We start from the raw sequence: 22,526 nt of genomic DNA on the forward strand, positions 1-22,526 counted from the left end.
AGGGGAGGTGCATTCTGTATAGAAAGCTCTGTTAGATCTCTTGAGGTGAATTCCTGCCATGGCAACTGTCTCTGCCCTCAGTTAAAGGGAGAATATTTTGATGACTTTCATATTTAAATAAATAAAAATATAGCTGGATGTTATTTATTTATATACTACTTAAGCGTTTTTGATTTGGGCCAGATATCCAGTTGACAGTTATGTGTGTGGTTTCACAGGGCAGTAGAGGAGAAACGGGACCGATGGGGGCCCCAGGCATACCTGGCAAACTGGTAAGTAAGGGTCCAATCTGCTCTCTGAAAAACATTTTAACAAGTTTTTTTTTAAGAGTACCAGTTTAGGAATAAGTATGAACCAGGTACTAGTGCTTGAGGCCTGTAATCCCAGCTTTTCAGAAGTCTGACATAGGAGGACCGAGATTTGAAGCCACCTTGGACAGAGACTCTTGTCTCCAATTACCACCAAAAGGTTAGAAGTGGAGTTGTGGTTCAAATGGTAGAGCACCAGACTTGAGTGAAAAAGCTCAGAGATGGCACTCAGGCCTGGAGTTCAAGTCCCAATACCAGCACGAAATGAACAAACAAAAAGCATAAGAGAAAAGTAACAAGTAACAGCGGCCTCTTATTTGGGCTGCTATGTCACTGTGTAAAAAATGTAAATGTGAATTTCAAAACTGGGTACAGTAGCATAGAAAGCATGGTACCCACGTGACATGTGGTATACCTGTAGAGGATAGCCATGGGATGATAGCCACGGGACAGATGACACACATGCGAAGGTGGTCCACATGTGGAGATTGTCCACATGTGAAGGTAGTGCACGAGTGGAGGTGGTGCACGTGTGGAGGTGGTCCACGTGTGGAGATGGTGCACGTGTGTAGGTGGTGCACATGTGGAGATGGTGTAAGTGTGCAGGTGGTGCACGTGTGGAGATGGTGCATGTGTGGAGGTGGTGCACATGTGGAGGTGGTGCATGTGTGGAGGTGGTCCACGTGTGGAGCTGGTGTAAGTGTGGAGGTGGTCCACGTGTGGAGGTGGTGCCTGTGTGGAGATGGTGCACGTGTGGAGGTGGTGCAGGTATGGAGGTGGTGCAGGTGTGGAGGTGGTGCATGTGTGGAGGTGGTGCACGTGTGGAGGTGGTCCACGTGTGGAGCTGGTGTAAGTGTGGAGGTGGTCCACGTGTGGAGGTGGTGCATGTGTGGAGATGGTGCACGTGTGGAGGTGGTGCAGGTATGGAGGTGGTGTAGGTGTGGAGGTGGTGCATGTGTGCAGATGTTGTAAGTGTGGAGGTGGTGCATGTGTGGAGGTGGTGCACGTGTGGAGGTGGTGTAAGTGTGGAGGTGGTACATATTTGTTGGTGGTGTATGTGTGGAGTTAGTGTACATGTGCAGGTGGTACACGTGTGGAGGTAGGACATGTCTGTGGGTTAGCCTTGGGATGCATGGTCCCTGTGTCTGTCTGTGTTCTCTCCACATTTCAGATACCTTCACTCCAGGCACTCTGTTTATTTTCCAGGGCCCACTGGGCCGCCCTGGCCTCCCTGGCTTGCCTGGGCCCCCTGGTCTCCCCGGAATGAAAGGTGACCGGGTAAGATGACAGACCTGTGGGCCTTTATGGGAGAGGGGGTGGGGTGCATGTCCAGACCAAGTTTGCTTTGGGCTCAGTGAAGATGTTTTCTAGGGTATGCCAGAAAAGTCCACCCAGACAGGTGTGTGCAAGCTCTGAGGAGCTGAACAAGATGCCAGCTGCTCACACCTGTGATCCTAGTTCCTCAAGAGGCTGAGGTTGAGGACCTCACTTGAGGCCAGCCCTGGGAGACATATTTAAGACACTGATCTCTAATTAACCACCAAAAAGCCAGGAGTGGTGCTGTGTCCCAATGGCAGAATACCAGCATTGAACAGAAAAAGCCAAGGGGTGGCACCCAGGCCCTGGGTTTGAACCCCAGTAGTGACACTCATAAAAGAAGTAGCATATCTGCGGACTTATCAGAAGTCTAAGAATTTCAGCTGCAATCTATTTAGTTCTAAATTGTGCATGGATCCAGAGGAGGCCTAAGTCACTAGAGCCTCTGGATACCCTGTGGCATCCCATGAGTCCATGGGGAACAGGTTTCCTCCTATTCTATTCTTGTCAGCCCAGCAAGTAGGGTGGGGGAGCTGGATAAACAGAAGTATCTCAAAATACTGAAAAAGTACTGAAAAGGTATTGTTTCTGCTTTGTGCATCACAGGGTGCAACTGGTGAGCCCGGCCCAAAGGGAGAGCAGGTGAGCACAAAGGATGACAGGAGCTGAACAGTGCGGCCACTGCCCACTCAGGGGTGTGAGCTAATGGATGGAGGCTCCCAGCTTCTCTCATGGTGCTTCATCCTCTTTCCTCCCTTCCTCCCTCCCACCTCCCCTTTTTTCTTTTCTTCCTCTCTCCCTCCCTCCTTCATAGCCTCCTCCCTTTGTCTATCTCGTCCTTCCTTATTATCTTTAGTTAGCTGTCCAAAGAGGTCTCCCTTCAAAACCGCAGCTTCTAAGTGCAATGTGTCTGGGTCAATGTCACCTCTTCTGTGTCTACCCCATTTCCCAGCCCCCTCCCCCAAGGACCAATCATATGCCAAAGAACATGACTACATTCTCCCTCCCTTCTCTCCTGCCTTCCCCTGGGTAACAACCCTCCCCCCAACTTACTCTCCCTTTCTGGTGTTTGTTTTGTTATTGCAGCCAGTGAAACTTACACTTGCCTTCCAATTTAATTTCATTTCTAGGCTTCTTTTCCTACTGAAAGCCCTCTTTCAGGCTTGCCAAGTTACAAAATTACTGGCTATGCTCATTAGTTTTAAATAACTGGGTTAGACTCCACTTTGTTAATAGTTAGATGCCAGCCTCACCTTGTGGCCTCTTTCTGGCCTCTGGGCTTAGTTTGGGCTGTCCTCCCACACTGAGATGTCACTGAAGGTATTTTATTTCTGTACACCCTTGGGGCTAATGGAGGTGCTCAGGGCACATCACTGTTGACTGGGTAAAGATAACCCAGGGAACCAAGACCAAAAAGTGACATTTTACCATAATTTTTAGGGAGCCTCTGGTGAGGAGGGTGAAGCAGGACAAAGAGGTGACCTGGTAAGTATTTTTTTCTTTCTTAAAAATGATGGAGCTTTATAAATTTTGAATTCTGTTAGAAACACACACACACACACACACACACACACACACACACACACGCATGCACACGCACACGCGCACACACACACACACCCCAGTATAAGCACCTCTGGCTTTTGCCTCTGGCCTCCTCCTGCGCATGTGCAGTGGCTCTCAGGCACCATAGAGCTGAGCCCAGGCAGGGACGGCAGCTAGTCAGCTCTGAGGTTTTGGTGTGGCTCAAACTCTCCCACGAAGTCACCTCCATCTGCACAGGATGACACTGTCAGAGCTCCAGCCATGGAGGGGGTCACATGAGTGCATAGAGATGACGTGGCACCACCTCTTGTGAACATTTAGAGACAAACTAGCACAAACTAGCACAACCAAATTTGGAAACTGAGGTCTTGTTCCTGTGGGGTCAGGATGAGCACTTGTTCATGAAATCGCTTTGGGAAATTTTAGTGTAAGACAAAATTCTGGTAATGTGTTATTCACGTATTCAAGGTTTAGAAGAAATGTAGACAGAACAGCTGAATTGGGCAGACTGGTATTCTAATAATAAAGTAAATTTGTGAGGATTATTCTGTACGTTTTGTTAAAGTTATTCATTGTTTGAGCTAAGAGAATGCTTGAAATCACTCTTTTATAATAGAGATATCTGATATGCTAACACGAGCTGAATTCATCTAGAATTTATGATGGGAAGATTTTAATTTTTTTCAAAGCTTAAAAATATGCATATTTTGTTTAGACTTTGAGGGAATGAATTTAAAATAATTTGTGTTAAAAGTAGACCTAGATGGGCTTTGGGTCCAGCCGTGTGTATGGCCAGACTGGGGCTGGTCTAATTTGGCCCCAGAGCCAAGCAGCAGAATTGGAGTTAAAATCCAGATATTGAGTCCAATATTTTTCTGCAGTGCCAGAGTTTATAGTTTTCTGTATTCTAGTAGTACAATAGCTCTTTTAATGTTTTGGGAAACTATTGAATGTGAGTATATTGTTGTAATATAATCTTGTTTTACTAACTAGGGAGACATGGGCTTGCCTGGTTCAAAGGGATCTGTAAGTATAATCAACAATTTTTAATTAAAATTTAAAAAAATTTTTTTTGCTAGTCCTGGGGTTTGAACTCAGGGCCTGAGCACTGTCCTTGGACTTTCTCAAGGCTAGAGCTCTACCACTTGAACCACAGCACTGGGTTTTTTTCTATATATGTGGTACTGAGGAATCAAACTCCAGTCTTTGTGCATACAAAACAATCCACAGCAATATACATGGATCTACCTCCCCTTGTTCCCAGCATCTCACTACATAGCAAGGTCCAGCCTGGAACTTGCTATGTCATCTAGGCTGGTCCTCCTGCCTTGGTCTCCCCAGTGCTGGATTACAGGCATGCACCAGCATGCCAGGGTTTGGGTCTGTCTTCTAAGTTACCTACTTCAGGTGGAATTCTTTAAACTCTGTAAATAGCTCCATGAACGTTACATGACAGGGTCTATTCTGCTCACTGAATGGGTCATTCTTAAAGAACTGACTTGGGTTTTGCTGTGATCATATGACTGAATTTCTTTGGCAGTTACAGTATTGTAAAATATTCCAGTGAGTTTCTTAATCTCATGTGACCCAGTCAAGGAAGTAAGCTGGTGGCATAAGCATAAAATCATGTAAGAGTTAGAATGGAACCCGATTAGCATATTTTATTTGTCATTTTATAGAGACTAAGCTGTGTCCTTACAGGTTAGCTCAGATCCAATGTATAGGAATTCTTAAGTGAGGTACACATATAAAAGGAATGTATGCTAACACTGTGAGAAACTAAGAAATTGCAAGGGAGCAGGGCTCCTGGTGCCTCTTTCCTGGCATGTTCTCCAGTTCTCAGAATGTGTACAGCCAGCTGTCAGCATGGTGGCCAATGTCCCCCGAGGCAATAGCAAACCCTCCTTGTACTGGGGCTGGAACTCTGGCTTGGGTGCTGGCCCTCGGCTTTTTCACGGAAGACTGGCACTCCACCACTTGAGCCACAGCTCACTTCTGGCTTGTTGGGAGTTATTTGAATATGAGTCTCTTGGACTTTCCTGCATGAGCTGACTTTGACCCAGGACCCTTCAGTTTCAGCTTCCTGAGGAGCTGGGATTACACATGTGAGCCACTGGTAGGCAGCTTGGCAAAGTGTTTTATATGCAGCGTTTAGATGTGGTGTTTTAAAAGCATTCATTCAGATTTGGTTAATGTCTAAGATCTCCAAATTAACAAAAAATATGAAGGCCAAATAACATTCATTTTTTGAAATAGGTGTGTTTGTATTTGTTGCACTAATGATGTCCAAATAGCCTGTCTTAGAGGAACTCATGGTATTTCTATTATGGACACAACATTCTAAGAAGCCTTGGGACAAGTGTGGCACCAAGGCTAGGCTCAGACTCAGAGCTTGTGTCTGGCAAGGCTCTGGGTTCCCCCCCCCCAGGGGCAAAAGTAACAAAAAGAAAACAACACCACCCCCCTCCCCTGCCACTGAGCAGATCTCAGAGACTAGCTTTAGGTATGAGAAAGCAATTGGAAACAGTATTATTCCAATGAAGACTTTAAAATGATAGTAACCATACACATTTTACATTCTCAGGAGGCTGGCAAGTTTTGGGGGTGTGCACGTGCTCCCCCTGGGGTAGCTCCTGACCAGAGAAGGCACGGCCCCCAGGGAAGACCAGGTGTTTGTGCTGGTGCTGAGCAGGGTCTTACTGTGTCTGGCCTGCTTGTGCCTGCACTCTCTGTTCCAGGCTGGTAGCCCTGGGGAGCCCGGCCTGAGAGGGCCTGAAGGAAGTCGGGGGCTTCCAGGAGTGGAAGGACCAAGAGGACCGCCTGGACCTCGGGGTGTGCAGGGAGAGCAGGGTGCCACTGGCCTGCCTGGCATCCAGGGCCCTCCGGTGAGTAGATGGTCCTGCAGTGGGCAGTCACCCTGTGGTGGGCAGCCCTGTGGTGGGCAGTCCTATGGTGAGCAGCCCTGTGGAAGATGCCCCTCTGCAGGAAGGCCCTCTGCAGCCATGAACTGTGTTGAAATCCCACCTTGTGAATTCTTTGTGGCTGTGGATTCTGGGTTTCAATGTCTGCACTTTCTGTGATGAACTGCCTCTTCCTTCCTGCACAGGGGAGAGCTCCGACAGACCAGCACATCAAGCAGGTCTGCATGAGAGTTATGCAGGGTGAGTACACCACAGCCATTGAATGCCACCAACACTAGCTGCTGTAGCCTAAGACTCAATCCTTGCAGTATGCCCAGCGAAGACACAGGGCCTGCGCTTTCAAAGGGAGAGGATCTGAATAATATTTATGTGCATGTGTGCCCGTGGGGGGATGTGTGGGCAGGTGTACGCACACCAGCATGAGGGGTTGAGCTCCAGGTTCTGGTACTAGCCAAAGGATTCTCCATTCAAGCTTCGTGTTTCACCACTGAACCACACTCCCCGTTCCAACTTTTTGGTGGTTACTTGGAGGTAAGAGTCTCACAGACTTTCCTGCCCAGGCTGTGTTTGAACCTTGATCCTAGCTAGGATTACAGGCATAAGCCACACACATCTACCTGGTTTTGAATATTATCAATGCCAATGTTGTTTTATTATCATTTATAATAGCTTATAGCTTCATAATAAACACTGCTTTTCTGAGTTAGCTTTTCTTTATGTTGTTGTTTTACCAAGTGTGCCTATGGAGTGCGCGCTCTCTCTCTTTCTCTTTGACGGCTGTGTTTCTGACTGTGCTGGGTCATTTTCTGTCTTCCAGAGCATTTTGCCCAGATGGCTGCCAGTCTGAAGCGCCCTGACATGGGTGTCTCAGGACTCCCTGGGCGGCCTGGCCCCCCGGGACCCCCAGGCCCTCCTGGAGAGAACGGCTTCCCTGGGCAGATGGGGGTCCGGGGTCTCCCAGGGATCAAAGGCCCTCCAGGGGCTCTTGGTCTGAGAGGACCTAAAGGTAAGTAATTCTCCCAGCTGGGAACGAGAGCCACACCCTCACAGTGCTCCAGTTAGGGACACAATCATGGTGTGAGTGATCAGGACGAGCAGGCTTGGTTGTGGGTCCATAAAGGGGTAAAGAGGGCACTGGTGCCTCTGGCTGGCCACACCTCAGCTGGAACCATTTATTTAATTACAATTTTTGGCATGTACAGAACTGCATGTGAAAAAATAAGTTTTAATTGGGGCTTCTTCTAAGTCTGGCACAATTTCAAAGCTTCAGAAGTGGAACAAATGAGAGGTAGGGAGAGATGCAGAGGTCCCATCTCTCTCCTTAGTCTCCCTCCCCCCACCGCCTGTGCCCTCTGTGGCCCTCACTCATCTGGAGCCAGTTTCTAAGAAACGTGCTGCCAAGGGAGGGATCTGTTGTACCCAGCTCCTAGATAGCAACCTGGCCTTCCCTGTGTCCATAGGCCAAGTGCTGGCCTGGAGAAAACAGGAGTCCATCCCCTTCCTGTCCATAACACCTTAGGGGCTATTCTGCTTTCTTTCTTTTTTGTTTTTTAATGTGCTAGTTCTTGGGTTTGAATTCAGGGCTTGTGCACTGTCCCTGAGCTTTTATGTTCAAGGCTGGTCCTCTATCACATGAGCCACAGCTTCACTTCCAGCTTTTGGGGTTAATTGGAGATAAGAATATCATAAACTCTTCTGTGGGGCTAGATTTGAACTGTGATCCTCAGACTCCGCTTGCTGGGTAACTGGGGTTACAAGTATGAGCCACTGGCACCTGACTACTTGCCATATTTTGAATGATAAAGTCCAAATTCAACTTAAAGTTACAGAATAATTTCCCCAGTTCTTTCTGCTGCTTAAATATTCAATCTATTTGTCATTCCTTCTTGATGGTGGAGGCACAGGGGACAGCTCTGACTTCCCTTTAACTTGACCTCCCACTGTTTCCTACCCAGGTCCCCACCCTTATCAGAACACATGCCTGGGTCTGCCCTCTTTCTGCTCTACTAGTCTCCCAGACTCACAACCAGCTCTGTTTTCTTAGCTGGCAGGAGTCAGGACTCGGCTGCTACCTTTCTTTGGAGGAAGGGCTGTGTGGCTATTCTGACTATAGTGCTTTTCTAAGCAAACTTCACAATTTCTTCTGCTTGGGGATTTTTTTTGTGTGTGTGGGGGGGGGGTGGGGAGTAGAGTCTCAATGGTCATTTACCTTAGGAAAGACTGACAGTCTTTTATAGAGGTGTCATTCCAATTTAAGGCATTTGCAATCCTTTTTGTATGCATTAGAAATACCCCAGTTTCTTTCTTGTTCCACTTGTATTTTTCCAATCAAACTTATTCATAGTTACTTAACATTTTCATTTCTATTATATGTGATACCTCTCTTACATCATGTCTTATAACTGTCATTTGTACCTATGAAAATCATTGATTTTCAGGTATTAATGTTCATTTTGAGCCCTGCAAGTTTACTCAATTTTTTGTTGTTTGTAATTGCTTTGAAACTGATTTTCTGATTTAAAAATATATACTCATGTCAACTGAAAGAAAGAGTGGTTTTGTGTGTGTGTGTGTGTGTGTGTGTGTGTGTGTGTGTGTGTGTGTGTACTGGGCTTGAACTCAGAGCCTCCAGCTCTCACTTAGCTCTTCTGCTCCAACTTGTGAGACACATATTCACTTTGGCTTTTTGCTGGTAACTGGAGAGAAGTGTCTTAGAAATTTGGCATCCTGGGCTGACTTTCAACCTTGATCCTCAGCCTCCTCCTGGGTAGCTGGGATGTCAGCATGAGCTACCGGTGTCCAGGTGTCAGAGTGATTATGGTTTTAAGACCTTAACCCCGGGTGTGGAGAAGCAGCCCGGGGTTAGTGAGCATGCTCATTGCTCTGTCCCGCTTGCTTGAGTGTTTGCTGCACAGTGTTAAGCTAGCTTTTGGGTTGAGATTATTATGTCATAAGAAGCAAGTTCCCTTCCACTCTTATTTTACCAAATACTTTACCAGGAATACGCATTCATTTTGTGAGATGTGGTGCCAGTGTCAATGCCACAGCCCCAGTGCATTTCTTCTGTGGCCTTGTGAATGGGATAAGCTGCAGTCTTAGCTTGCTGCATGTTTGCTGCAAGATCCTGCCCCTTGGTTTCTGAATCTTGGCTTGGCTTAAAGTTTAAAATGCAGAATATGATTTAAGACATATGCAAGAATAACATTTCTTTTATGAAATGCAGGTGACTTGGGAGAAAAGGGGGAGCGTGGCCCTCCTGGACGAGGTCCCAAAGGGCTGCCAGGAGCTACTGGTCTCCCAGGTGAGTGGTTTGGGGGGACAGGAGGTGGGGAGTAGGAGTAGGGTGGGAGCTGCTGGTTGGATGGTGTTCTGGGGGAAGGGAGGAGCTGGCAGCTCACTTGAACATATCAATGATTATAATTGCTGGCATAGATCTTTTGTTTATAGGGGCCAGCCCCAATGAAGAGTTAAATGAATGTAAGTCATAGGTATAACTTCTGTGTGGAAATGAATGTCAAGGTTTGAAATATTAATTTCTTAAACGGATGCTTTAAGGAACATGGTGTCAGCTGAGCACAGTGGCTTACCACTGTAGTCCTAGCTGCTCAGTAGGCAGAGATCCCAGCTGGAAGTCAGCCTAAGCAGAAAAGCACCTCTTATCTCCAATGAATCACCAAGCTGTAGTGGAGCCGTGGCTCAAGTGGTAGAACTTTTTCTGCTGTTGTTGTTGATTGTGGGGCTTGAACTCTGGGCCTGGGCACTGTCCCTGAGCTCAAGGCTAGTACTCTACTCCTTGAGCTACTTTAAGTGGTAGAACTTTTGAACCATGATCCTCTAGATCTCAGCCTCCAGTGTAGTGGTTCTGAACCACTTGTATTTCAATTTCCTGGCAGACCATGAAGCATGGCTAGAAATGTGCTTTGTGGTACCTCCCCAACACAGTTGTTGTTATTACAAGGCTTTGGGCTTTGGACCTAGAGGAACTTCTGTGTGCAGTTTGTTGGACACTGGCTAACTTCCTATCTCTCCTGAGGAAAGAATCCTCAGTGTCTCTCCCCAGATGTGTGGATGACATTGGGTGCCTCTGGCACTTGGTCTAAGTTGCTCCCATACCCTCAGGAACCAGTTAGTGTTATTTCTTGGGTGGGTTTGTTTCATTAAGATGTCTGCTGCTAGCCAGGCACCGGTGGCTCATGCCTGCAATCCTAGCTACTCAGAAGGCTGAGATCTGGGGTTTTTAGTTTAAAACCAGCTTGGGCAGGAAAGTCCATGAAATTCTCTCTTATCAACAGTTAACAAGTACACAAGCCAGAAAAGGAGCTGTGGATCACATGGTAGAACACCAGCCTTGAGCAAAAGTGCTCAGGGACAGTGCTGGATAGGCACAAAACAGAACAAAACAGCAGATACAGCTCTGTCAAACATCACAAAAGTCAGTTCAGTGGAAGAAACATTTTTTACATACCACTTACAGACCAATTGGCAGATTCATCAGCCGATTTAATGCTAAATTTTAATTGTTGGCAAATAAACAAGGGCCCCTGCTTATACTTGAGATCAGTCTCTCTGCCTTATTACGACTCACTGAAGTGTCCAGACAGGCCTTACCTCTGTCTCTGTTACGTGGCTGACCCCTGGTGTGTTAACCTGGAGAGTGACATGGATATTCATGTTTTTAGAATCCGAAATGTTTTTATAAGGCTCTTGAAATGTAAAAAACTGTGTATTAATAGGCAGTTAGTATATATATTGTATATACATATATGTGTCATATATTGACATATATACAATAAAACAAGGTCTCTACAATAGGACATATGTAATGAGACCACTAAAATGAAGAAAAAATGAAAACCTCTGAGAAAAGAAAGAAAAGTAAGTCTAAACAAGTTATAATTGAACATGTATGTTTGGTGAGGCAGGGCAGAGCTCTGTCGCAATTTATAATCTCAGCATAAAGAACTTGTCAGGGGAAAACAGACCTTTGCAGTAATTGCCTTAAACACAGAGCAGGCTTTGGTGGCTCACAGCCATTGTCCTAGCTACCCAGGAGACTGAGAACCTCCAGGTTCAAAGGTAACCAGGCAGAAAAGTCTGAGATTCCTATCTCCAATTAACCAACCAGTCAGAAGCTGCCAGCCTGGAAATGGTAGTGTTGTGTGTAGGGATAAGAAGAAATGGAAACATGGTGCTTTGTGGATTGCTGAGGCACTGAGCTCTAGCAGGGTAAATCAGGTGAAGGTTCTCATTTTACTGTACTCTGCACATCCGTTGTAAGCTGAGATGTAGTTTTCTTGGCTCACTGGTTAGAAAGACTCTTTCATTGTGCAGCCCTGTCTTAGAACTACAGATCATGGCTCACCACATCTTGCCACTCAATAGACATGTCTGTTCTCCAGTAGAAGGTTGAATGTTGCACAGCATGACTTTACTGGTGGAAATGTGGGGTGTAAATACCCGGCTCTCTCTCTGCTGTAAATTTCTCTGAAATCCAATTCCAATAAGGGTATTTCTCCCCTGTGTGCATCATCATCCACCATTTCTGAAAACATGGATTAACCCCCTGACCCCCAGTGGTGGCTGTGAGGGTCTGCTGCAGGGTGCTGGTTTGTAGCTGTGAGAGCTCCCTGCTCACATGGGCAACCTTTTGTGTTTCAGGTGATCCAGGCCCTGCCAGCTATGGGAGGAATGGCCGGGATGGCGAGCCAGGGCCCCCAGGCACTGCAGGGATCCCTGGAGTGCCTGGACCCCCAGGGCCTCCCGGGCCTGCAGGTTTCTGCGAGCCAGCTTCCTGCACCCTGCAGGCTGGCCAACGAGCATTCAGCAAAGGGCCTGATCAGTGAGAGACTGGGTACCCCCTTCATAAACAACAGCTGGCAGAGAAAGACTGGAAGCTGGGCAAAGACAACCTGAATCACCTCCTTCACAAAGACAGGAGCCTGACTTGACAATCAGATTTGAAACAATGGTGCTATTCGGTAATCCCCATCCCTTCTCTTCAGAGAGAAAACACATGTTGTCATCAAAACTAATGCATGTAAATGAAAGTATAACCCTCCTCTCAAGCGCTGGCACTCACATGTGCTCCACATGTGATGTATCCAGGCTATTGCCAATAAACTGAAACAACTGGTTTACCTCAATTGCTGTGGTTCTGCCCAGCTTCACTTCAGAGCTTGTTCTCAGATTATAGACCAATATACAGAGTATTACTAGACACATCACAATGAAAGACCACAATGTTCAGTGGACTTGGTGGTTTTTGTTTGTTTTTGTTTTGCCTGTCCTGAACTTGAGCTCAGAGCTTGAGCACTGTCTTTGGGTTTTCGCCAGGCTAGAACTCTACCACTTTAGCCACAGCACCACTTCTGGCTTATTTCTATTATGTGGTACTGAGGAATTGAACCCTGGGTCTTCATGCATGGTATACAAGCACTCTACCATTAAGCCAGACTCCCAGTCCCAGACTTGGTGTTTTTGGTCCCATCCATGTGCTTGGCAGACAAGAACAGGCTTTAGACTTGCTTTTCTTTAAATGTACTGTGCACCAAAAGCCACCGACATTTTGAGTTCCTCTGTAGTAAAGACAGAAGTATAACATCCTGGACCTGAGATTATTCAACACTTTGAAGTAACATCGCTGGCAGTACCAAAGAAGCAATAAATATAATTTCTTAATCTCTTGCATTTTTTGCCAGTCCTGGGCTTGAGCTCAGGGCCTGAACACTGTCCTTGGGCTTTCTCAAGGCTTGTGCTTTACCACTTGAGCTACAGCACCACTTCCAGCTTTTTTTGATGTATGTGGTACTGAGGAATTGAACATGAGTCTTTGTGTATGCTAGGCAAGCACTCTATCATTAGGCCAAACTCCTGGCCCCAATCTCTTGCATTTTTTTAAAATAATGTTTAATATATTAATTTTTAATGTATTTAGATATATTAAGAATTTTTTAATGATTGGCTTTTTATAGGTATACGTAGTAATAGTGATTTAGTCTTTCTAAGACATTCTATAGCAGGAATTATTTGTGATGGATTGTGTGTGCCTGTGTATGTATGAGACAGATCGTGTGTATGTGAGCACACATGTGTAGGACTGTATAGACTCTTTTAAACCCATTCCCCAGAAAAATCATAGCTGTATGTGCACATTTCTGCATAATATTTTAGATTTCATGGCTGTCTTTAAGTCTAGCTTCAATTAATCTGAACTTCTGATCTTATTTCAATGGTGTATTAGCTCCCCCTCAGAACTTCATTGCTGCAAAGACTGACCTATGTTTTACTATTTCCCATACATTTCACAAAGTAGCTTAGCTGTAGCACTGTATTCTCCTTCTTCTTTCTTTTGTTCTTTCTTTCTTTTTTTTTTCCTTCTCTTTTCCTTCTTTCTGTCTTTGTTTCTTTTTATTTGTTTTGTTTTTTCCCAGTCCTGGGGCTTGAACTCAGAGACTGAGAACTGTCTCCGAGATTTGTGTTCAACGTAGAGCTTTTTCTTTTTTCTTTTCTTTTTTTTTGCTCAAAGCAAGCACTCTACCACTTGAGGTATAGCTTCCTTTTTGGATTTTTGTGATTAATCGGAGAGAAGAGTCTCATGGGACATTTCTGGCCCAGCTGGCTTTAGGTTGGGATCCTTAGATGTCAACCTCCCTGATAGCTGGGATTGCAGGTATGAGCTACTGTGCCTAGCTTTGCACTCCTTTTTTTTTTCTTCAGACATAATTCATCCTAGGGCATCATTAATGGTAATTCTGTGCTTATACACAAGGTGTAATGGTCAACTCGGTAATATTTCCATCTTGTCAACTGTTATTTGTATATCGAGAGTTTTGTATTCTTGAGTTGTTTTGAAAAGCATCATATGTTGTTTTAGCTGATTTTTTCTCCTTTGCTAAAAGAGGAAGCTGTGCTTTGGAGTCCCTGATTGACTTCTTGTCCTGGCCACTATCCAGTGACCATCGTTCATTCTTCTATAAAGAACAAGAGCATGCGCTGGGCTGCTCCTGGGTCTGCTTCCTTGTGTTGAACATGTTGCTGCATATGATAGGATTTCTGTTTTAATTTCTGTTTTAATGACACCCATAGCTCTGTAGCTTGTGGGAGGAAAGGGGGCTGGGAAGATCTTGGGGTCCTATGCCTGAGGTCTCAGTGAACAGAGACTGACATGAGGATATTTGGATGTGTGAGTTGCCCTGAAATTCCCCGAGGCAAGTCCCATCGGATTCTTATATATGATAGTTCAAGGCAGCAAATTCACATTTTACTGAGAAGTTTTTTGTCTGTGGTACCAGGGGTAGGGGGTCTGCATTTTAACTTTGCTGTATCTTGTGTTTGGAATCAGGACAAGGCTGGTTTTGTGAAGAGAGTTTTCCAGAGCTCCCTCCCTCTCTGTTCTCTCACAGTGAAAATGGAACCTGCCCGGGTAGGGCCTGGACAGATTCTGTCCCTGGACTTTAGTGAACTGTGAGTGCTCAGCACAGGGGTGATGGGAGGTTCTTCTTTTCCTCTTCATCAGTGGGCGGCACCCAGTGAGGACAAAAAGGAGGCATTTGTGGCTGGATCTGGGTTAAATTCTCTCAGCTGAAATGCTGGCAGGAGGGAGGCCTTTGCAGGCCGTGTGTCATGGGGATGCAGCTACAGCTGGGATCACATTGGCACACAGTGACTGCTGGACAAACCCTCAAGCTCTCTGACAGGGGAACAGGGGACCACAGACCCAGCTCCAGGAATGGGGCATGGGACCACATACCTGGCGTTGGATTGGGGGGGGACAGGGGACCACAGGCAAGTTTCTCTTCTGTGTTCTCTTATTAACCCCTTCAGTTAGTTTATAAAACTCAATTTTCTCAAGTCCAGGGAGAAAGTCCTAATACTTTGTGCTATCATGTTTTTTCTTGTGTTCACTTTCTATATGCTTTAAAATTATCCTCTGGTGGTTGGTTATACCAGTCATTCTATAGTCTTCATTTGAATTTTATTCAAACTGCTCTAGTGTGTGTTCTTGTCTCTTTGAACTGTGCTCAAGGAGAAGGACTGTCTCCCCTGCTTGGCTCTGTCAGGGCTGCTTTGCCCGGATAGAAGCTTGCTCCCCCGTGAAGAGAGCTTTAACAGTCTTTATAAAGCTCTTAGACTTCCTCAAGATCTATGATAATGTTAGTCAGAAAGTGATAAGAAATGATCTTTCCACCAAGGTGCTTTTATTTGCAACTGGAGTAACATAACCAAATAGAACTCCAACAAAAAGTAATCAGATAAACATGTCAATTCTAAAAGAAATCCATAGAATTTTTTTTAAAAAAATTCAAAGATCAGTTCACCCATCCATTTTATATCAAGACTATATGACAAACTCCACAGATTCAGAAAAGAACAAACAGCCAACCCATAGATCAACCCTCTATAAAGTTCAGTTAAAAAAAACAGTATTCAGAAACATTGCTGCTAAGCAATAGCAAAGAAAAATGCCTAGCAAATCCTCACCCAGACAGCACATAAACATTGCTTTGACTGTCTTTCTAGCAAAATAGAACTCTCCAAATCCTCTGAGACATATTAAAACCTTAGGTAAAGCATCAGCTAAGGTAGCAGTTAAGAGAGGTACCTGTAAATGATTAATCTTTTAAGAAATGATTCATTTTAGCATGTTAACCAATTTGAGCACAGAAATTTCTTGTCATTTCAGAGCCATTGTCTTCTGTCTAGTAGAAAAATGTTATAGAAAGTTAGGTGACTGACTTGGAACAATAATTGTTTATATTAATTTTTTGTAGCAGTATCTGGGTTTGAACTCAGGCCTGGTGCTCTCCCTTGCACCTCTTTGCTGCAGACTGGTGTTTGGCCTCTGGAGCCACACCTCCATTTCCAAGTCCACCTTTTTTAAAATCTCATTGGTGAGATCTGATGTGAACTTCATGTAAATCCATGCTTTACAGAATCACCTCTAACTGGATTATCTGGGGGTTTTGGCCTATAATAATGTTTCTGGGGGTTATAATAGTGTTTTTGAGGTATAAAATCTTTCTTTTAAAATAAACCAAAATAAGTAGAAAACCATTCCAAACATCAAGGAATTTAAAACATGAAATATGCTGGTATTTCTGGCAAAAGTAGTGAACAAAACAGTATTAAGAAAAGAAATGGTTAAGTAGTTGTATTGCTGTTTATAAATGGGCAACAGATATAAATGACTTTAAATTTCTCAAAAGGAAAAAATGTGTGTTTGAGAAATATAGGTCACTTTAAATAAGGTAAAATAAGTACTTTTGATTATGTACTTCAACACTGTTTTAATGAATTAATGTTGAACATGAGGGTATGGGCATGAATCCAGTGGCTGGTAAATCTGACATCGAGACTGGCTAATGGTAACACTCCATAGACACGTGTGTTCCGTGCTTTGAGAGGGTTCACTGAAGACATGCACAGAACGCAACACAGTTGCTCACCAGGAAGGCCTTGCCTACTGATAATCTTAGGCTAATAAATGCAATTCATGCTTTTTTGTTTTACATGCCTCTCTATTTTGCTGTCAACTTCAAGTTGTCCATTACTGGAGAAAGCACCAATGAGGGAAATTGACGTAAGGAATTTGATTTTTAAGATTTAAATTTAGATTCACACATTCCAACTTATTTTGCTTCCAAAATAAAAATGTGAATGTGAAAAGGCAATAGCATTCCTTAGAGAGCACCTTGTTAGTTTGTAAAAAGAATAAAAAAGAATAGTTAAAAATCATGTATCATTGCTTAGCCTCAAGAAATGTGTAAATCCAACAGCAAGTTGGTTTGTTGGTGATATATGTGGTACTGAGGTTTGAACCTAGGGCTGCGTGCTTGACAAGGTAGTGCTCTACCACTTGAGTCACATCTCCAGTCCTGCTTCTCTTTATATTTTTGAGATAGGTCCATCGAACTTTTCTGCTAGGGCTGGCCTTAAAGAGTAATCCTCCATGCAGCTTACTGAGTAAGTGGGATTACAGGAGTGAGTCACCATCACTGGGCTGACTGCATGTTTTGGTTTAATTTCTCTTAAGAAAACATGCTCTGGGACCAGGAGTGTGGCCTACTGGTAGAGTGCTTGACTAGCATGGACAAGACCCAGGTTCTATTTCTCGTTATCATATACATAGAAAAGGTGGGAAGTGGTGCTGTGGCTCGAGTGGTAGAGCTCTAGCCTTGAGAAAGCCCAATATAAGTGCTCAGGCCCTGAGTTCAAGCCCTAGGACTGGCAATAAAAAAAAAAAGAAAAGAAAAGAAAAAGGAAAACATGCTCGATATCAAAGTACTTATTGCCTTTTGTCTTCTGAGAATATTAGAAAGCTCATCTCACTCAGGACCTTAATAACAAGTCTCCCAGGATTTTATTGAGGTTGTTGTGTTGGAACACAGAGCTCTTAAGGGCCTTTCCACACTGAGTCTCATTTCTGCTAATTCTCCGCTGAAATTGTTGTTTGAGGGTTTTCAATTGTTACCAGAGAACTGTGTTGGGAATTTGTTACAAGTTAAGCAATGATTCATTAAAAATAAAATGTCAGGGCCTGGAGTTTGGCCTAGTGGTTAAAGTGCTTGCCTAGCATGCATGAAGACCCGGGTTCAATTCCTCGGTACCACATACATAGAAAAAAGGCAGAAGTGGTGTTGAGGCTCAAGTGGTAGAGCTCTAGCCTTGAGAAAGTCCAAGGACAGTGCTCAGGCGCTGAGCTCAAGCCCAGGACTGGCAAAAAAATAAAAATAAAAAATAAAATGTCATCAGCAAGGTATAAACTTGACAGTGGGATGGGATTAGTCTTGGTGAGGATGGTTTTGTAGCTTCGCTGAGGCTGTGACCTAAAAGCATGGAACTGGATACATGGTTAGCAACTGCTCTGTAGGATTCCCTGAATTAGTGCCAACTCTTTTATTGCTCAGATAAGCCACAAGCTCATTATGCATAAGGAAAATATAAAAATGAAGGCTTCTGTGAATTATATCCACTTGATTTTAAACAGAAGTAGAGCTGTCCCATTTAACATGAGTATGGTGAATTAAACCTTAAACAAGTTGGTTGAGGCAAGATACAGCACCAAAAGAAATGAAGGAGAATACAACACAAATGTAATTTTTACAATAAATAGTAATAAAATACGCCATGATAAAATTTCAATTTAAATACATGAATACATTAAAGTCTTTCTTCCTCAATACACATTAAATAAGCAAAATAAAGAGTATCATTTTTACAATCATAGGCTTATTATGTTCAAGTGTATACACACACACACACACACACGTACACACACAACACATGCAGACACATTTATGTAGATTTTCTTTACTACCCATAACTTAGTAAAACCTTATGCTTCATTAGTATTCATTTTTGACAAGTTTGAAGCAATAGCTAACTTTGAGTGGCACCATCCCCCATTTGCACTTGGAACTTTCCTTTGTCTGGATTTTATTAGATTGTCATGTCCCTAGATAATTTTTCTCTTGCTTAGTCTTCTGGTCAGAATGAAAACCTTTGCTGGATTTGCCCCAGCACTATCTTCCATTTCATCAAATATAACCTACTTTTCTGGCATGATTTTGAGTGACATGTCTGGATGTTAGCTCCAGCTACATCAAAATAAAAGCAAAGATAGCTATCCCAGTAGATAATCACATTATTAGTGTAGTAAATGCTACTTTCAACAGCTATTTAACAAGTGAGACAATTCAGTAGAATCATGTTGAATTTGGTAGAAAAATGTATGAATTCTTTTCTCTTAGAAGTCTGGGCACTTTTTTCCTGTATCAATCGTATTTTTATTTAAATCAGATTTTAAAATATAAGTTGTACAAAGGGGCTTCAAGTCAACATGTCAGTTTGTGAGTATATGCTTTGTGACCAATGCTGTTCCTTCATGCCTGAGTCCAGGTAGCTCTGGGGAGAGAAGCAGGGTGAGGTATGGTACTGACCCAGAGTTGAGCTCAACCCTCCAGCATGAAGACACAGCCCAAGAGCACAGGCAGGGGGGAAATGCGTGTCTTACATGCAGACCACAGTGTTAAATAAGTTAAGACCAAGCACGGGCAACTGGCCTGAACAAATTTCCTGAGATAACATTAGCGTGGTACTTAGGAACGCCCAGTCTCAAAATAGCACTACCAGCCTGCAGGGGAAATAGCATTTTGAACGACAGTGTTCCTATCATTTGTAAATAGTACGTTCTAGAAAACACAGACATGATAAATATGTTGAATTTTACTTGAATAACATGGCATTTAGACATTGTGTAATTCCGTAAATTGTCTACTTATTGTGGTAAGCTAAATGCTTTTTGCTTTTCTTTCAGAAAAGCCTCTGTCCTGTCTAAAAGGCAGGGTGGTTATTTAATGCCTTTGCATTTTCCACTAAAATAGGGCAGTTTGCAATAAAAAAAAATCACAAATGGCTCATGTGCATGTTGACCGTGTGTGTGTGTGTGTGTGTGTGTGTGTGTGTGTGCACTGAAGAAATGAAATTGAAACAGGGAACAAAACAAAGGTCCTGTGCCTGCTTCACAAAGATATTTAAAATTAGAAAAAACACAAATTAACAAAATGAATAAAACATGAAAAAAATGATTAATAAAAGTAAAATAAAAGTGCAAAGACCAAGGTGTGAGTTCGTGTGGACAGAAGGAGGTACATCACAGCCCCCACGCGAGAAAGACTACAGAAAGGCTTACTCAATGCCTAAAATGAATTCATAGAAATTACTTCATATACCAAACATCAAAATGAAAATGTTTACAGACAACATGTCCTAAAACACTTAAGTTCTCTATGTGACTAAAATTTTAAAAATTACAACATCATAAAGTACTCAAATAAGCCTCGGAGGTAAGTCATCAAATCACTTTGATCAACGTGAGAAGTTTAGAAAGTTAAGACTGGCTGTAATGGTAAATGCTCACAAGTAACTTTCAGTTGAAAGGGACAGGGCCTAGAGGGCGTCACAACCCTATTAGGGGGTAACAGGGAGGGGAAGTTCTCAGGTGCTACAGACAACACACAGTAAAATGCCTGACCCAAGGCCAGGTGGGGTTGGGAGGAATTCAATGTGAGTTATTCTTCCTTTTTTTTAGATTTCAAGAGACACAAACATTCACTGAAATCAGCCCTTACTCTTTATGTAGGGACATTTCATTTTCAAAGTTGAACTGACCTGTGGATAAAATTTAAGACTGCAATTCCCCCTGCTGGTATGTGGGAAAAGCAGTTTCAATATTTACTGTAATTACCACCCCGAAGCATTGAACTTACATGCTGTCTGGAGTGCACCTGAGAGGAGTGGAGTCATTTTCTCCCCCTACCATGGATATGGTCATCTCTGGTTCCACACGGAGATAAAAAGGTTTGGGATGGAACCAAATGTTTCTAGAGAACTCAGGGCCATTGAGTTACCAGGTCATGCAATGGAGGGATTGGAGGGACACTTCTCATCTGGCCTGGAGGCCACGTCAATCATCCACTGGCTTCTGATGAATGAATGAGCACCCAGGAGACCCGTCTTTTGTGAGTGCAGCCTCAGCTGGCCCATGGGTTTTGCCATCCTGGGCAAAGCGGAGGCAAGAAGGCAGGGCTGCCTGCAGGGAGTGGGAGGGGAGGGCCTGTGCGCATACACTGGGCTTGGAGTAGACCAGACTGTGCCCTGTGCCTTCCTCAGGAAACAAGCGTGAGTCACTGGGGAGTCCCACACAGTGCCCTGCATCTCAGAGCATCACGGCTACCCTGCCTCTCACATCACCAGACAAAATCCAACTCCTGGTAGCAGCAACACACCAGTCAAGCAGTTATGACACAGAAAAAAAAAATCCCAAGCTATATAGTTAGTCAGAAACAGTACTGACATAGTCTGTAGAACCCAAATGAACAGGATTATAAGATAAGAAAATAAATCACAACTTTACATATATATATATATATATGAAAGTTTCAACTAAAAAAGTAAAAAAATAAACTTAACCATCAGCAAAAATGTCTATGAAACATTAAAATGGCAAAATAAATATCCTTGAATTAATCAAGAGGTAAAAAGATCAGTGACTTATTAATACGAAAAAATAATCTTTGAAAACATATAAAAACTTAGCCTTGTGACAAATTCAAGTAAATTTAGTATGTGTCAAAGAAGTTATAACTGCCCAGAAAATTCAACAAATTAAAATCTCAAGATATACACATAGCACCAAATTTTAAATCTATGTACACTTTTTGTGGGTGAATTACTTTACTGAGAAGATACATATGCAAACCACATATGCATATTGCAATTGAGTAATGTAAAAACACAGCACCACTGTAGGTATTGCACAGGAAAGAAAATGAGGGAAATCTATTTAATGCTAAAAAAATAAAAACCCAGTAAGTAAAATAAACTTGGAAAATAAATAAAACTTGGATTTGAAATGCACAGCAAAATTCCCTATGACTCATATGTGAATATATATGCATGCCACGTACATAGTACCTGGCCAGCAGGCCACTCATCTCAAGTGAAGACCAGCTCAGTCATGGAAGCACTTAGACACACCCTACCATGGCCTGCTCTCCCTGGCCAACTGGAGTGTGGGCTGTTTGGGGTGCAGGGCTGTGCGCCTTCTGGCTGTTGGGGCCTCTTGTGCACCCTGTGGGGACTGCTCAGGCTCCTTCTGGCCTGTCTTCGCTGGCACCCCAATTCTTTTCCACAGGCAAGCAGGCGACTTTTCCAGGCCACACAAATCCATCCTTCCCTTGGGTGATTGAGTAGGTTGTGTGGGAAAGCCTGAGGATGAGGTCAGAAAGCGAATGTGGCCCAAGGAACTGGCAAAATAAGCTCATTTGGCTTCCAGGAACCAAAGGCAGCTTGGGGGAAGTCTCCACCCAAACAAACACCTCCTAGGAAGACAGCTTTCTGCTGGCCAGAGGAGAAATTCAGTCAACACAGAAGGGTAGCTCTCCTGTGGAAGTGTTCATTTGTTCCTGCTTTTCCCCACTTGCAGTATGCATTTATTCCAGTAGCAATTGCTTCCGATTAAGCTCATTACAAAATCATTTCAGTTGTAGGCTTGAGAGTTTTGGGGCTCCTTGATTAAAAAAATAGTCTCCCATATTTTTATTCCAAAATGTAAGTGGAGCTCTTATTGCCTATCCATCTTTGTTTTCTGCATCGGGCTGGATGTAGGACAGTGGAAGAATTCTTCTTGTAAAGAGTGAAAAAAAATTGTTCGTCAGGAATGATGCACTAACTCAAAGTTCACAAAATGTTTACTAATGACAGTGACTTTAAACTCAATGATAACTTCAAGGTGAGTCTGAACCCTTAAAATTCAGAAACCACAGTACAACTGCAGGCAGTTGTCTACACACTGTACATCACTGTCAGACCACCAAATGATACTGTGCAGTTTCTTTTTGAAGAAGAATCAGTGACAAGATTTGCTCGCAAGTCA

General features: G+C 43.6%; 1 protein-coding gene across 2 annotated transcripts in view; it reads left to right on the plus strand.

The window, feature by feature from the left end:
* The window catches only part of Col9a1 (collagen type IX alpha 1 chain), a 48,966-nt gene extending 36,732 nt beyond the window's left edge, over positions 1-12,234 (plus strand). For both annotated transcript variants that reach the window (XM_090338492.1, XM_090338494.1), the window contains 10 exons: positions 219-272; positions 1,515-1,586; positions 2,232-2,267; positions 3,066-3,110; positions 4,164-4,196; positions 5,909-6,055; positions 6,277-6,331; positions 6,909-7,097; positions 9,315-9,392; positions 11,750-12,234. In XM_090338492.1, coding sequence (XP_090194618.1) covers positions 219-272; positions 1,515-1,586; positions 2,232-2,267; positions 3,066-3,110; positions 4,164-4,196; positions 5,909-6,055; positions 6,277-6,331; positions 6,909-7,097; positions 9,315-9,392; positions 11,750-11,934 — 894 coding nt within the window. In that variant the 3' untranslated portion in view covers positions 11,935-12,234. The remainder of the gene's footprint in view (positions 1-218; positions 273-1,514; positions 1,587-2,231; positions 2,268-3,065; positions 3,111-4,163; positions 4,197-5,908; positions 6,056-6,276; positions 6,332-6,908; positions 7,098-9,314; positions 9,393-11,749) is intronic.
* The last annotated feature ends 10,292 nt before the right edge of the window (positions 12,235-22,526 follow it).

This window comes from Megascapheus bottae, chromosome 8, assembly GCF_031878675.1.
Source record: "Megascapheus bottae isolate mThoBot1 chromosome 8, mThoBot2.hap1, whole genome shotgun sequence".
Taxonomy (NCBI): Eukaryota; Metazoa; Chordata; class Mammalia; order Rodentia; family Geomyidae; genus Megascapheus; species Megascapheus bottae.